At 36.0% G+C, this 17,164-nt stretch overlaps 1 protein-coding gene across 1 annotated transcript; it reads left to right on the forward strand.

Annotated features, from left to right (window-relative positions):
- The first annotated feature begins 13,095 nt into the window (after positions 1–13,095).
- LOC126371607 (beta-1,4-N-acetylgalactosaminyltransferase bre-4-like) lies at positions 13,096–17,096 on the forward strand. The gene is made up of 6 exons (XM_050016924.1): positions 13,096–13,182; positions 14,137–14,175; positions 14,339–14,583; positions 15,598–15,870; positions 16,603–16,750; positions 17,031–17,096. Exons 1-6 carry the CDS (start codon positions 13,096–13,098, stop codon positions 17,094–17,096), a joined length of 858 nt encoding a protein of 285 aa, XP_049872881.1.
- The last annotated feature ends 68 nt before the right edge of the window (positions 17,097–17,164 follow it).

A 17,164-nucleotide genomic window follows, 5' to 3' on the forward strand; every position in this document is an offset into this window, starting at 1 on the left:
TTTCGTCTGACTAGAAAATTTTATCATATATCAGAATAATTGATTCCTTATAGGCGTGAGTTTATGTATGCAAGTAGAATTACAGTACACGTTGAAAGTTCTCGGTTGCTGTAACTCAAGCAATTTCGGCAAGTGGAATCTCAAACGGCAAGTGTTCCCCGGTTAGGGCACATTAGCTGTAATTTGTGTCGGTCCGAGCCCTTTACTAGGAAGGTCCAACGGGAGAAAAACACAACTTAATGTTGATTTATGTTGATGAATGTTCCTCCAAATTGCTCTTCCTTGCGATACAACTTCGGGGACAATCAGGGCCTTTATGAGAATATATAGATCGCCGTTATTAATAATTTCTACAAAAAAGAAATGCGATAATATTATGATTAAAAATGGCACGAATACTTTTTTTAGGTAGGCACTGACCTAATTGATCAAAAGTTCATAATTAAAATAATACCCGCATATATTTCTATTTTTAACCATTGGATACGGTTTAATATCGAAATTATTAACAGCGATTTGGTCCTTGAAAATATATTATAATCTTTCAATGAAGTAAATACGCTAGTCAAATCAGTTAATTTTTATTAAACGTTAAAACTAGAAATTACTTCGGAATTTGTATGAAAAAGGAACCATCGCATTTATTATTACATTTTCCTTTTCATAATTTATATTTATATTTGATCTAATGCTGTATTCGAAATAATTAATATTTTTTTTATAAATTCATAATTTAATTTATTGTTATTTTAAAATATTTATTTATTAATTCGAAATTAGCGACCCTAAATTAATGTAAGAAATAATACGCCTACGCACTTTAATGTGTCAAATGTTCCATTTCCATATTTAAGTAGATGAACATTAGAGTTTCCATCTCGTGGAGTGTTCCACCCGTCATAAACAGTTAGTATCAACATGTTACGTGTAACAAATGATGGTTTTATCTGCTCTAATGAAGGGACGTCCTGAGACGTGGGTTGTGATGATATGGGGCCGTAAATCAGCTGTGAACGGCGACGGAACGAACGACCCCTTGATAAATTCATAACATTTCGCTACTCCGCTATTAGCGGCGCTATGACATCTCATTCCTAAAGGTTATTGATGGCCTGAGGACAGAGAGGCGTACTTAATTGGAATTTGTTGCGTGTGAGTTTTATTTAGTTACGAGTGACACTTAGTTGACTGGACTGGACTTACCTAAGTATTTTTTTAATTTAATATACTCGTGAGCTTAAGTTATATATTGTTTATTACGTAAAAACATAAACAGTCTATATACATCTAACTGCTGGGCACAGACCTGCCCTTATTCAACTTTGGGTTGTAGTTTTGTACTTTTATATGGGTTAGGTGTTGTTTTTTAATAATGACACTTGTTTTTAAAATATTGTTCAATTTTTCACTCTTTTACTATCTGCCTAAGCTACGTAATAAAGCTCTCTTTTTCATAACATTTGCGCCTTTTACTGTAGGTACACTTTGCTCATTATATTGTATTATAATATAGTATAACATAGATAAATATTATACCTAATAACGTAGAGTTAGGTAAAATTACAAATAAAAATTAAAAAAAAGTAAGTTAAAAAAAAAACAGATACCGATAAACCGATCTTATATTTAATGCTTGTAAACTGAATACCAGACTATCTTAGACTTCCAATTCAATCGCGAATGCCCAGATAAAACGGTTTACATTGAAAAATATTGTAAAAACTGAAAGAGCAATATCTTCTGCAGTCGCCATCGGACGGCAGATAAAACTGGCTAAGAGAGTTATTACTTCTGACTCACTGACTTGATCAATAGCTTCCACGAAGAAAACATTTTATCGCATTTTCGAACATTATTTCAGTCGTGTGACTATTTGAACTATTTTTTTATCTTAATATAATACTACGTTTAGAACGGCAACTCTCCGCTGCCCACCAGTGGCTGACCAAGGTTTACCTCATCCCCTCGGATCGTATGGCGTCAGACGTTACACACACAGATGCGCGTGGAGGATAATGTCAATGTGTAGTGTCTGTGTAAAACAAGGTTTTTTGTATGCGGTGTCCGGGGTGTGGCCCAGGTATGTACGGTCACGAGCATTAATATGTATATACACTTTGGTACCATGTCACATTAACTTTGTTGACAAATTGAACTGTAAGTCTCACAAAATGTCTAACATGTTAGTGCGACAGAGTCCTAAAGAGGGTACATGATATTGCTCATGACTGTACCCACGTGCCCGAAGTCCCGATCGGGGTAGACAAAGATAACGCATATATAAAAAGACTTGTGTACTAGAACAGCTTTTATAATGGTGTGGAGAGATAATAATGATGCACCGTTTTGAATGGGGAATCAGACCGTAGACATGAATACATACAAATATAAAGAATATTTTGTTCTATTGTATATTGTTTTTGCTTCGCCGCATTCGGGTCAAAATTAGAGGGAAGAATGACAAGGTCGACTACTGTATAACGTTAAAACCGTTAAAACGTATAAAGTGAAAACCTCGCAAGAGGCTTTTTGACAAACTACATTCAGACAGATGCAATTTTTATTGTTCAACAAAACCTTAAAACAGACACTTTTCATTCATTCCGGGGAAAAACTGAGATTTCATGTCTTTACCTCAACTAGCGTGTCTGTTGCGGTGGTTTTGTAAACAAAAGTCACATGTGTTTTTTTTAAAGTGCTTATTACGAAGTTATCGCTATAAGGCGACGAGATGCAAAGTGTACTCTGAACTCCATACTTTCGTCTTCAGAAAAGTAGAAAGAAAATATCTGACGTTCTCTCGAGATTCAATTGCAACAATGTAAATTTTCAGCGAAAATTTTGTGCATCTTGTTAGTAGTTTTCTTGCTTCAAGTCTTGTTGCTGAGTTTTAATAAGACTTCATTTTGTTTGGAGTTTTTTATCTTCGCAATGTATTGTTCAGTTTCGTCTTAAATGAAGCTTGTAAACTTGCAAGAAAAGTTTTCTTTTAAGTTAATGTTCAGGGGGTCTAAACAGACGACACTGAAGCAATTTATCTAAAAAAACTTATGTAATTACTTTTGTAAGTGCGCAATGCAATCAATAAATGATAAATAGCAAAATTGCTTTTTAAGATGCAATGCTTTAATGTGGTCTCTTTAGGCCCCCAGTACGTCATCCATGCTAAGTCTCTTTTATCTATTAGACGATAGATATCTAGACAAAATAACGAGAGTAGCATTAGCACTCAAAATTTTTCTTATCGCTTAAACGAAAAAAATAAACATATTAAAAACATCGAGAAGGGAATGTTAGGTTGATTTGGACACATAGAGCAGATGAAGGATAATATAATTGCGAATGAGGTGTATAAAGCGAAAGTTGATGAGAGGGCTGGCAGAGGAAGACCTAGAAGGACTTACGGTGACCAAATTGGAGATATCCTTAGAAAAGGTTTAGTACGATCTACTCTAAACCGGCGTGGGTGTATGAAGCGATTGATGAATGTGCAGAAAGCAAGAGAAGTGTGTCAGGATCGAAGCAAATGGAATTCTATAGTCTCTGCTTACCCCGGTGGGAAATAGGCGTGAGTTTATGTATGTGTATATATTAAGAACATCCAAAGTTCTTTGTAACTTAATTCTCCTCCTCACGAAAATGTGTTGTACTTAAGTAATGTCTTGCTAATTCTTCATCTTCAAGCGAATTACTCATTATGATCTAGTTTAACGAAGCTTATCTGTGTTTGAGACTGTCTTCGTGTTACGAAAGCCTTTGTAAGAAAACCTTCAGTCAGTTGGAGCACCTTAATTTTCTTGTACTAAGTATACTTATCTCAGAAAAGACAATTGGGCTTAGGCTGAAAATTCTCAGACAAAGTAATTTTGCGTTAGAACTTGTGAGTGTTAATTTTAGTTTGATGTTACACAGTGAATAGCAATGAAAGTGGAGCCTACAGATTGATTAACGAAATGATTCGTTTAATAAACATTACCATTTTCTATATATATTTTCATTTTCATTTGAGGAGCTCGGTGGCGCGGTTAACGCGCTCGATCTGCGATTGTTGAAGTTAAACAACCACAAAAAAAGTTTTCGAGCTCCTTCGTGCTTCGGAAGGCACGTTAAGCCGTTGGTCCCGGCTGCATTAGCAGTCGTTAATAACCACCAATCCGCACTGGGCCCGCGTGGTGGTTTAAGGCCCGATCTCCCTATCCATCCATAGGGAAGGCCCGTGCCCCAGCAGTGGGGACGTTAATGGGCTGGTGATGACCATTTTCTAGGTATTAAAATGTTTTACAACTTTATTTTACAGGTAGAACACGTTAAACTTGAAACATCTTCGGATTCATGAGTTTTGATACTCTTGCTTTTAACATATGGGGTCGGGTTGGAAATATTCTTACTTGAATTATGTGATTAGTTATATAATGCTAACTTTTAGCGTGAGCCGTACTGCCTTAGGGCAGTGGGGCCTATAGATATGTCTACATTTTCCCATCTTTTCCTTGGTTATTTTTCTGATTACCGAATATCATGGAATGGAATATACTAAATATTATGATGCTGTGTCGAAAAAGCTATAAAGTAAAGCAAATTAAAAGGAAACATGTTTGTACGAACTTTAAATATCCATATTATTTATTACACTGTACTTACTTCTCCTTAGGTACCTATTCTTCAGGTTTTAAACCTCATGTGGAAAATTTAAACTTTTATTACATTTCCATTTCCGTTGGTTTTCTTACCTGGCCTTGATCCTATTAAAAACTACCTAAATATCATATCACTATAAAAAAATATACGACTGAATTTAGTAAAGAGACGAATACAATCTTTTATAAGGAATTTTTCCACGTATTGTACAAATGGTGTCCGCAATCCTTCATACCATTTATTCTCATGAATAGCGTCTAACGAGGTCAATACGGGCTCAATTTATCAATACACGAGTTCTTTCTCGCTTTGAATCTTATTATAGATTTTTCTATACATTCTATTGTTAGATGGATTCCAAGTAAGTTAGAAAGGTCTAGAAATACGAGTACATACAGTGAAATGCTATATGTTTCTCATTTTCGCCCTAATCGTAGTAGAGTTATTTATGAGAGTAATCGATGTACATACTATCAAGAAGTATACAATACGTACTTTTTAAAAATTTACGTTAAATGGTCCCAAAAAGTATCTAAGTACATATAATATTTGATGACAAAACTTGAAAGGACTTTAAGTACCTACGGTTGACTAGTAATAAATTATTTTTTCTAGCTAGAATTTGTTAGTGTATTCCGGGCGCGTGGCATCTATGTCTGGAGTGTGCCCCGCGAGACGGCACTCGCCGCGGGCGGCGACACTCGTGTCACTAAGCTCGCTTGTCATACGCGATCCTACACCACTTGACTCCACATTTCTTACGTCCATTTGTATGACTTGAAGATAGCCTTAAATTCAATTTCTTTTCACGTGACCCGTTGAAATACCTCGAGGAATTCGTCACGGACTTTTATCTAGTATTACGATCGGCATGTCGTAAAACCAGCAGAAGGATTGTCCTTTTTAGTATGTTGGATTATAATAACTACGATGATATCTCACGCATGTAGTTTTTTAGTAGATTAAGCGGGTTCCCAAGACTTGTCAATTAAGAACTCTTACACGACTATTACTACGTATTTTAATTAAAATATCTACTTATTATCCAAAATTCACAACTACTATTGGGTACCTATTCTCTCTACTGTACTCTACTACTTTTCTGTAATATTTATATTTCTTACTTACTAATTCAAATTTATTTTTACTACATACTGAGGTGAGGGTTTGAGCGCTTCAGGGTGGTAAACGGTATACGTCACACTTCCTTTCACGCGTTTCAGCGGAGTATAATGGTGTATACGAGTATCTGCCAAAAGTATTTCTTACAATATGACTAAGAACCCTTGACAGATAGCAGCGTTAAACTACTTAAAAGAAGGATGAGAGGTTGCAAAGAAGAGACTTTTAAAAATACGATAAATATCTGAAGAGCAATATTTCACAGCGAATTTTATGTCTTTCAAGTTGCAAGGAGCTATTATGTAATAAAACTGAAACTGTAGCAAGTTTGTAGCATGTTATCTTTTCTGTTTGCATTATAAACCCCATGTTTTATGACATCCCCTGCTCCCCCAGATGAGGCATAAGGCAGTCATATAAATTTAATGTTTTAACTGCCAGGGAAGCTGCAGAGATTATGTTATTACGAATTTCGGATCCGCGTTTGGCGAATAAAATGAATTATGATATATCCAACGTTGCGCGGTACAAATGAACCGCGGGAATCCAGAGATATAAAAGTTTGAAATATTGAAATGTTTGAGTGGTAAAAGGTGTAAATCATGCGTGAATATAAATTTGGTATAAGCAGCTGCAGTGCGGTGCACGCTTTGAACTTTGTCGCGCGATTTGCATTTAAAGTACCTTTCAGCGATAGCAGTTTGCGGCGGCGGGCGAACACAGAGGATTTTCGAACACATAAAGCTGTAAATTACGCAACATTGTAAACAAAGCACAACTAATTTAGTAGGCTGTGCTAGTCAGTGCGTCAGATTGGGAGTAAACTTGGACAGGGGTGGCGGAACAAAATTGAACAAGAAATGTTTTCTTTTCAATATTTTTCTACTTGTTGCGTTATTGAAAATGATGTCCAACTGTCGAAAAAAATAACATAAAGTTTAATATTTTTTTTTATAAGTAAATAAATAAAACGAGTTTATTCTTCTGGACATTTTAAATGGCAATGACTTGTTAAAATTATTTTTAGAAGTGTGTTACAAGTATTACACTAGAAGCTTTGGTTTTATTATAAAGTTAAGCATTTCTCACTTTTCATGAATGTAAATGCAGTAGCTTATAAAATATTCCTCGCAACTTAAAGCGAAGTATAATTAAAAACAGCGTTGTTTTTGCAACACACTGAGTGGGGTTTAATTAAAATTAAATGGAAGACTTGTGAGTGTACGCATCGAGGGTTGACCCGGGAATGTGATTACAGAGCACCATTTATTCATGCTAAATGCCTGCTCAGTACCAAACTTCGGTGTAATTCACACTAGACGCGCAGAACGGAAACGCAATCGCTACAAACGCAACGATTGCGATGCTTTACAAACAACTCCGTCCCTGGCCGTTCGTCGACGAACTGTCAACGATAGATTCTTGTCTATAGATATACCTATTTAAAGGAAACTGTCAAACTTGTAGTAGTTTCAGACCACGCTGCCACCGCGAGCGCTTGTGTTGATTTCATTATGCTGGTAGACAGTACCTTTTAGAGAAATACCTGTAGGTACTTGCCTTCATCATCTTCGCTAGTGCACGACACGGACCTCGATTTCGTCTGTACAATAATAACTATTAGGTGTAGTGGTGTCTATACGGTTTTAAATTCGAATAAAAATATGTTATTGTTAGATACTTTACGAAGGTGACAGGGATCTTAAAAAAACATGGATGTAACCGTACCTTTGGAATATCTCTTGCTTTCTCTTCTGATATGGGATGGTATTACTCACGTTATGTAATGTCGAACATATTTATATAAGTACTGCCACGCCGCATCGCTACGAGGGGAGGTCAAAAAGTTCGCGGAATGGAGGGGTTGGAGGGGGTTGGTTTGCTCGTACAGGTAGCCGCTAGTTGCACACCTCATTAGCAGTATATGTACCAAGTTTGAAGCAAATCGGGTCATTAACGTTTGAACTATCGACCAGCAAACAAGTGAATCGGGAAGAACTCAGCGAATATGGAGAAAATTGAACACCGCGCCGTCATTAAGTTCCTCACCAAGCAAGGAAAATCCGCTCAGACGATTTTTCAAGAGCTGTTAGCAGTTTACGCGGACTCTGCCCCTGGTAAAACCATGGTTTACAAGTGGCATAGTCTTTTCAAGCAAGGAAGAGAGTCGATTGAAGATGACCCCCGCTCCGGACGGCCCATTGAGGCCACCACACCGGAAATCATCGAAAAAGTAGAGAAACTTGTATTAGAAGATACCCGCTTGAAGAAGAAGCAGCTTGCAGCAATAGTCGGTGTATCCGAAACAAGTATTTTAAATATCCTACATCAACATCTTGGGATGACCAAGGTCAGCGCAAGATGGGTTCCAAGAATGCTCACGCCACTTCAAAAAAGCGAGCGTGTCGAGTGTTCTCGCCAGTTTTTAGAGCTCTGTGGAGAGAATAAGGAAGAAGTTATGGCCCGGATTGTTACTGGAGATGAAACCTGGGTTCACCACTATGAACCTGAGTCGAAGCAAGAGTCGATGCAGTGGCATAAAAAAGGCACAACTCCTCCAAAGAAGTTTAAGGTGTCACAATCGGCCGGAAAGATCATGGCCACTATTTTTTGGGATACAGAAGGTATTTTGCTGATTGATTATAAAGATCGAGGTGTGACTATAACGGGACATTACTACGCTTCTTTACTGGATAGATTGAAAGAGGCTATCAAGGAAAAAAGAAGAGGAAAGCTGTCAAGAGGTGTGCTCCTTTTGCACGACAACGCACCCGTCCACACGTGCCATGTTGCGACGGCTGCCATTCACCGATGCGGGTTCGAAAAATTAAACCACCCGCCTTACAGTCCAGACTTGGCCCCCAGCGATTATTATTTGTTCCCAAAAATGAAAAAGGAACTGCGTGGACGAAAATTTGGCGATGATGAAGAAGTCAAGTCTGCAATTTCGGCCTATTTTGACAGCAAAGAGAAATCTTTTTTTTATGATGGAATAAACAAATTATTTGATAGATCCGGAAAATGTGTTAAGGTTAAGGGAGAATATATTGAAAAGGAAAAATAGTTTCGTGTTTAATTTCGACCCCCTTCCCCCTCATTCCGCGAACTTTTTGACCTCCCCTCGTATGTTCTATCCGTCCAGTTTGGAACTGACCTTATATACACTACACAGGGAAACGAATTGCTACGACTAATGCAATAAACAGAATATATTATCTTTGTCCCTTTATAACTTTTAATGAGGTACTTCTTATCTGTTTTCATGAATACGGTTTTACCACCAAAGGGCTTAAACTTGCCAGTAGTATCTTTTCGCTCGCAGAGACATTTAATCAGCTTGAATACTGACATTTGAATAGGCTACTTTACAACTAGTCAAATCACGAAATTGCTAGATTTGTTGAACAGCGCACTTGGACGTCATTGAAAAACGACGATACAGTGACTAAGATTGAGAAGGGAATATTAAGTTGGTTTGGACACGCAGGATAATAGTAAGTATTTCGAAAGCGGCATATAAATCGAAGGTTGGTGGTAGGGCTGGCAGTAGAAGATCTATGGAACGTACCTTGACCAAATAAAATACGAGTACCTTAGTAGTTCAGTATGATCAACTCTGAACCGGCGTGCGAGTATGAAACGATTCCCATCTTTCCCGAGGTCCACCTATTTAGTTCACCTAGTAGACCACAGGAAAACATATTCTTCCGTGGACACCTGGTGGACTAAGGTGAACCATAGGAAATTGATAAGTGAGGACGAAGCAAGAGAAGTGTGTCAGGATTGAAGCAAATGGAATTCCATAGCACCTGATTTTTTTTCTTTTGTTTTTTTTTTCCTTGTACTTACCGGGACGTTACATATCAAACATACACCTCTCTACGCTCAGGCTCTATGTCATTAGATCGTACTCTACTTGCCCTTTTTGGGTCCTACACTTCTCTTTCTTTCTAATTCTCTAATACCATACCAGTTCTCGCTTTCATGCCTCTCGCACTTTTGTTCATCATCTTTCAGTCTTGTCATTCCTAGTCTATCCTACTCTACGTTTTTAATCTATTAGGGATTTACTGCTACACGGGTTCTTTATTTAATAGGGATTGGCTTTTATTCTCTTATTCTATACATTTTATCTTACAAGCTAACAATTTGTTCCTTACGTCTAATCTTATTTCTATTTTCCTCATTACAATTATTTACCTTATGACTATACATTGTATAGACCAATATACATAGTACCTGCTTAGCCTGATGGGAAATAGGTGTGAGTTTATGTATGTATGTATGTTATAATGTATATTAATGTTATAGGTATAAATAATGATAAGCCCAGTATAATGCGTGCTCAGGCCAACAAAACGCTGGGACCGATGCAATAAACGTTACTCGTGTCCGCTTTACACGGTGTTCATTTCCCTTATATACCTTTTATCTTTTCCATAGCTACACTCTTAAAGTTGAATGAGCAACATTCACAGATATAGAAAATATAATTTTATATATCTGTGAACTAAATGCAGCAGTGGATACATACTTTCAACTGTTTTAAGACAGTTGTTAAACAGAAACTTTACAAAAAAGGTAATAAAGTTAGTAATTATTTAGAAAATATGAATGCATGGGATTAACTGTATGAGAACTGATATTAGGCAGCTAAATTACTCAATTGTATAACAATATATATATATATATATATTTTTTAAAGAACGTCTAGGGCCCTGTGCTGAGGTTTGTGTTGCAGTTTCTTTTCCCCGGCTATACAGGTTGTGAGAAGCTGCAGTAGTTTTAGGCGGATGGGACGTTCATTACGTAAAAATTGACGATTCAAAGTGTAACTATGTTACCTGCTGAATAAAGATATTTTGAATTTGAATTTGAAAAAAATTGAATTTATATTAGAAACTCATACATGACGTGGACATTGGCCGCCGCGTGTTACGTAATATCGTGGTTGTCGTATCTGCAACGTTTTGCTAAAATAATTTATGTCTTATTGACAATAGCAAAAAGTGCAAATCAGTTACGCCGAAAATTTCATACACGTCAGTTAGCAATGATATAAGACAAATGTTCTTTAAAAATCCAAACCCCATTGTTTAACTATTGTATCTGGAAATCTCGGCCTTAGGATATTAACCCATTGATTCATTATGTTACTGTTTGTAGCTTGATGACATCGTAACGAATACTTAGGCTCATAATGAATCTGAGTCGATATCAAGTGGACTTTCCTGTCGGAAAAGTCATGAAAATTGTATTATTTTAAAAAAAATATTTTCAGTGCCTTTTGCGACGGAATCATGGTCTGAATCATCCCTCAAAGTTTTCGTAATGATGTCACTAACACCCAGCATAAAGTGTCCTGTTGATGGTAATGCCTAGGCCGGCCACATGTTCGAAATAAGTAGTACGGTATATGCCTACACAGTACAGTCATGAGCAATATAATGTACCCACTTTAGGACTCTGTCGCACTAACATATTATTTGACATTTAGTGAGACTTTCAGTTCAATTTGTCAAAAAAGTTAATGTGACATGGTACCAAAGTGTATACATATTAATGCTCGTGACCGTACATTTTTTTGTTAATCTTTGACCTACTATCTCACCCAAGCTACTACTATAGTAATACTCGAACATGGAACAAACGATGTTTTTACTGCGTTTCAAACATTCGCATTATGCTAAACACCTTTTGCTCGGTTTCCCATAATCGAAAACGACAACGATTGTAAAACGTGAATACGAACTCAGATATCTCTCGAATTTGAATATCTAGAATGTGAAGCTGATAGCGGAACGTATTTTATACTACATGCGAAATCATTTTGTGAGATCGTATCATATCATTGTCGAGAGGAAATAGAATTGTATACTTTCTGTACAGAAGCGATCATTTTTGTACCTGTAACTAACTATAGATAGAGTATGTCGAAGGACACACGAAAGGAAAGATAGGAAGGATATACGATCCTGACGACCCGATTAATAAAACTCCAGGATCCCCATACCGACCGCGTCGGCATGGTCGAAGGTTTCCTCCATTCAGTGCTTATCGTTATCGGTCCACTAGAGTCGATTAATTCTTTCAAATATAATTCCCTTGTTAGACTGGTTTGAACACGTAGAGCGGATGAAGGATAATAGAATTGCGAAAGCGGTATATAAAGTGAAAGTTGATGGTAGGGCTGGCAGAGGAAGACCTAGAAGGACATTGACCAAATTGGAGATGTCCTTAGAAAGGTTTAGTACGCTCTACTTTGAACCGGCGTGCGTATATGAAGCGATTGATGAATGTGGAGGAAGCAAGAGAAGTTTGTCAGGATCGAAGCAAATGGCATTATATAGTCTCTGCTTACCCGAGTGGGAAATAAGCGTGAGTTTATGTATGTATGTATAATCCCCTCAAGGGACGTCTTGAGTCACTGTGCTTATTTTCCACATAAACAAAAACTATGCTCGTTTGTTACTAAACGGGAAACAACTTTAACTACATTATGCCTAAAATATATTAAAAAGTAATGGCGTTTTATAACGGCCTCCAAGTTCGTGATATACAAGAACTATTGGCATATTTATCAATAGTCGGGTAGTTGTTAAGCCAACTTAAAAACCCAAATTAAAAAATGTTAAATTGACCTTCATTCAACAAGTTTATTTATGATAATTACGTTGAATAAATTATGCTGATAGATAGATAGATAAAATACTTTATTGAGCACAATGGACACAAAATACAGAGATAAGGACAAGGATAAGGGGATTTCTGATTGGTCTAAAAACTCCTACAATAGAGATTGTCATTAGTCCAGAAACGTCTAGAAAACTGCAATATTGTACAATTTTTACGCATACACAGTAATGTAACCATCAAAAAATGGATCTATTTAAATGTATGCAGGTCTCAGGCATAAGCCTATAAATTCAGCCAGTAGATTAATATTGAAAACTATTCTGTAGGTACTTAAGGTTTGTATTGTACTATTTTGTATGATAATACCAATAAAAACGTCTTTGAACATCGTAAGTAACGAATAAAAAGACTGATAAAAACCCGTAGGTAGTCAGTCACCAAATAATAAAATTGTTGGTAATTTTCATCACGAATTTAATATTTATTTAGCCGGCTTATAAACAAATTGTTCAATTATATTTATAATTAATTATAGTTATAATATTATTAAAGTTATTAATTAAGTTACTTAATTATAACTCAGTTCTCAATTTTAGTTTGAAGTTTAATTTAATATATAATTTGCGAATATTATTATTAATTGAATATGGAAATATGTGTTGTATGGATTATATTCAATAATGTAAACAATATCCAAATATGTGTCCAAATATGTGGGACAATTTGGTTCCGTACACGTTCGTGTCATCTAACACTTTGGCCCCCGGGGTGCGCTTTGGACATAGTGTAGGTAAACCAGCAATTCATTGTTTTTCTTTTTCAACGTTTATTCACAGTCAGGACAGTAGACGCCTGCACAAAAGAATTATATTTTATGCAATTATTAAGATGATAATGAAGTCTTTTTCGTGCTCTAATATATTGGATTGACCGCCGCATTTTTGTGCATCTGGTTTCTGGAGAGATTTTAAAGATTGAATTATTACTAGGCCAAAGTATAATACCATATTCCAATATGATCTGTCGTAAAGTGGAGATGATTGCATATAAAATAAACAGAACAACATAAATACACAAAAATAATGACATATGCATAGAGTGAATCTTCTGTAATACATTAGACTGTGTATTCACAAATGCTTTCAATCCTCACGTCTGCCTTTTCGCTTCCGCGCGTGATTATTACGCATATGTGAGTTCACATTCACGTATCTAAATTACTTATTGTCTCCATACCTCAAATTCGATTAACGTTTATATTGCTGAGGATAAGCCACCTTTGTCTATATTTTCCCTCATTTAGGGGGGGTTTTTTAACACCATTATACAGGGTGTTACTGACATTGTAACGAATACAGAGGGGGATGATTCAAATCATGATTCTGAGTTGATATCAAGTGGAATTTTTCGTCGCAAAAGAATAGAACTGAAAATAATTTAAAAAACTAAAAAAAACACATGAATTTTGCTACGGAAAATCTATTCGTAACATCATAAAAAAATTTTCTTTGTAATCTGTGTCATCAAAGAGAATATAAATTACTACGTTTTATTCAAAGAGTATAGTTATATATGTATATTTATGTGTCATGTCATATCATAAACTTTGAAGCATAACGTTGAAAACATTATGTTTACGATATTATTAAATAAAATTGTTATCGAGAGGACTTACAAAGTTTTATATGATTCAAAGTTGCATATCATATACGTACTTTAAGTTTATCGTTTTGTGTTAAGAGTATAGCTTATGATGCAATTTGTAAAGACGTTACGTCGGTCACTAATACTTTTTCCTTTAATCTATTGTGTTGAACTGTTGTTGGTATACATTACCTTAGTACATTGTTATCTTTTGTACGGTCTTTATCCGTACAAATATTCTCCAAGGCTGAATTTAGAGTCTGAATTGTATAAGAACGTTAGTGATTTATTGAAACAGGATAATAACCTATCAGAGTGTGACTACAGTGATGTGTTGTCTAGTACTAAAAGCGAAAGCATAAGAAGACCAAAATCAATCAATATATCTACTGAAAATATAATAAATGGGAGTTTTAGTCCAGGACACTGCCAACCGATGTACAGTGTTGCTATATTATTACCTTACAGGAACAGAAAAGATCAGCTGGATGTATTTCTTCCAAATATTCACAATTTTTTAATACGACAAAAAATACACTATAAGTAAGTGTTCAATGCTGTTCAAAAGTTTTTGATGATTAAATAATATTTAAATGTTTAACGGACCAATCACTTTACATTTCCAAAGCAAACATGGCTGTTTAGCAAATTTTAGGGTACTCATAAATTATTCAAATACATACTTACCGAAAGTTGCCAAACTGTTTTATGTTACTTTATGTGTTAAATGATAAGTGTGTAAGTACTATCATATATTTTTATTTATTTGCAGAAATGTAAATGTTATGAAAATATATATTTTATGTATGCTTATATATCACTAACTGTTCCATCATAATAATCTCTACGCCACATAACCGATTATTCTGTGGCTCCGTTTACTCTGAGAAATCCTGGGTGTGAATTTATATATGTTTCTATTTTCCAGAACAGTATAAATTACTAACCTGCTAACGTTCAGCTGTTTATCATCAACTCAAAAGGCCACATATTTGGTATAAAAGCAATATTGCTATTTCACATTTGCGCATGTAAAAGTAAGTGCGTAATGTTAACAAATGTCAAATAGCAATACTGCTTTTTTGGATGAATTCATTCCATGTGCCCTTTTTAACAGCCTAGTTCGTAAGATGTACTCAGGAATTCGTATCAAAAGTGGCTGCGAGTTTTGTCTTTCCATCACGGACTACATTACAACCATGAGCAATGTCTTGTACCTACTTCAGAACCCTGTCGCACCATATAATATGTTTAACATTTAAAGAAATTCAAAGTCAATTTCTTGTTAAAGTTAATATACCTTTTCTATCGAGTGGGTTATGTGGCGGATGACCAACCTCATCAACCCTGGTGTCAGGGTTACTATTGAGCTGCCAAAGACCCCTGATATGACTCATGTAACGACTACGTACTTACATCAGTAAGTAGTGACCAGGACCAACGGCTTAACGTGCCTTTAGAAGTTAAAGTTAATGTAATATGGTATCAAAGTGTAAAAAAATATTTATGCTCGTGACCGTATGGAAGTATATATAAAATAATAAAACTATTTTCCAGAGTATACGTGATAGAACAGCAAGACAACCACCCTTGGAATAAAGGCATACTCTACAATGTCGGGGCCAGACAAGCGATCATAGAACATTTCCCCTGCCTCATATTTCATGATATTGACTTAATACCGGTAGACCACAGTAATCTCTACGTCTGTATGGAAGAACCACGGCATATGAGTGCGTCTATTGATGATTATAGATTTGTTCTGATCTATGACACTCTATTCGGAGGTGTAGTGTCAATAAGAACAGACCAATATATAGCAGTGAATGGGTATTCTAATAAATTTGACAATTGGGGAGGAGAAGATAGCGAGTTTGCAGAGAGGATTTTGGAGAGTGGACTCCGGATTAGAAGGTTGAGCTTATTAATTAATTTATTCAGTTTTAGCTATACTAATAATACTAACGTACTAGCTAGCTCTTGCCCGCAACTACGTTCGTGTGGACTTCGGTAATCACAGTAAGTACAGTCATGAACAATATAATGTACCCACTTTAGGACTCTATCGCACTAACATATTTGACATTTAGTGAGACTTACAGTTCAATTTATCAAAAAAGTTAATGTGACATGGTACCAAAGTGTATACATATTAATGCTCGTGACCGTACACTAGGCCCGGCGCGTACTATGAGTTTTTCGCCGCGCGGCAGAAAAAAGCAGCGGTATAATGTTGCACTGTAATTCTGTACCAATCAGTTTTAAATTGTATTGCGCGTACTTGACGGGAGAGCCACCGCAGCGGCGTAGTATTACAGTGCGACATTATGCCGCTGCTTTTTTCTGCCGCGCGGCGAAAAACTCGTAGTGCGCACCTGACCTTATGCCCGTCGCTGGGTTTATATCTTAGATTGATATATTAAAGTAGGTCGTGAGTTAAACGTCGCATTAATTGTTATGGACGATGTGAATACAGTCTTGCTTTTGCTTTTAACCAATTGTAATTAAAAAGATTATAAGTGTTCTTTAATGATTCTAGTATTATATTCGTTACATACGTAGATACCCGCCAGACATGTCAAGGTACGCACAGTACCACGGCAACAGACCCCGGATAGAGAACAAAGACAGATGGAAGGTTATGGAAGAGAATCGGCGCACACGACGGGCGGGTGATGGCTTTTATTCGGTGCAACAACATGTGTTGGAGGTAAATAGTTATGGCTTCACATAGTACAAACATAAATTATTTACACACAAAAAGTAAATGAAGTCTCGGTCGTATTTCTGAACCAGTCATCAATAAAAAGATTAAAATAATTAATAATAAAAAAAAGTCCGGGACTCCATAGGCCCGAGATAAGGAAATGAGAAACATAATAATATTAATATCGCAGAAAAATAAATAATTAGGTACACACACAGGTTACTTTTTCATCATAACTAGAAGATTATTTGGTTTATTCTAGATTTGAATATTTGGTTTCCAGATGACAGTTGAAGGGTTCCCGATGTACACGCTTATCGGAGTTAAGCGAAATTACAAAATGATATAGGCATGCAGTCAGGAAAAATACAGAACAAAATTATCTTATTATTTTTCTTTCTCCAATAGAGAGGGTGG

Source organism: Pectinophora gossypiella, chromosome 12 (assembly GCF_024362695.1).
Source record: "Pectinophora gossypiella chromosome 12, ilPecGoss1.1, whole genome shotgun sequence".
In the NCBI taxonomy this organism is placed as follows: Eukaryota; Metazoa; Arthropoda; class Insecta; order Lepidoptera; family Gelechiidae; genus Pectinophora; species Pectinophora gossypiella.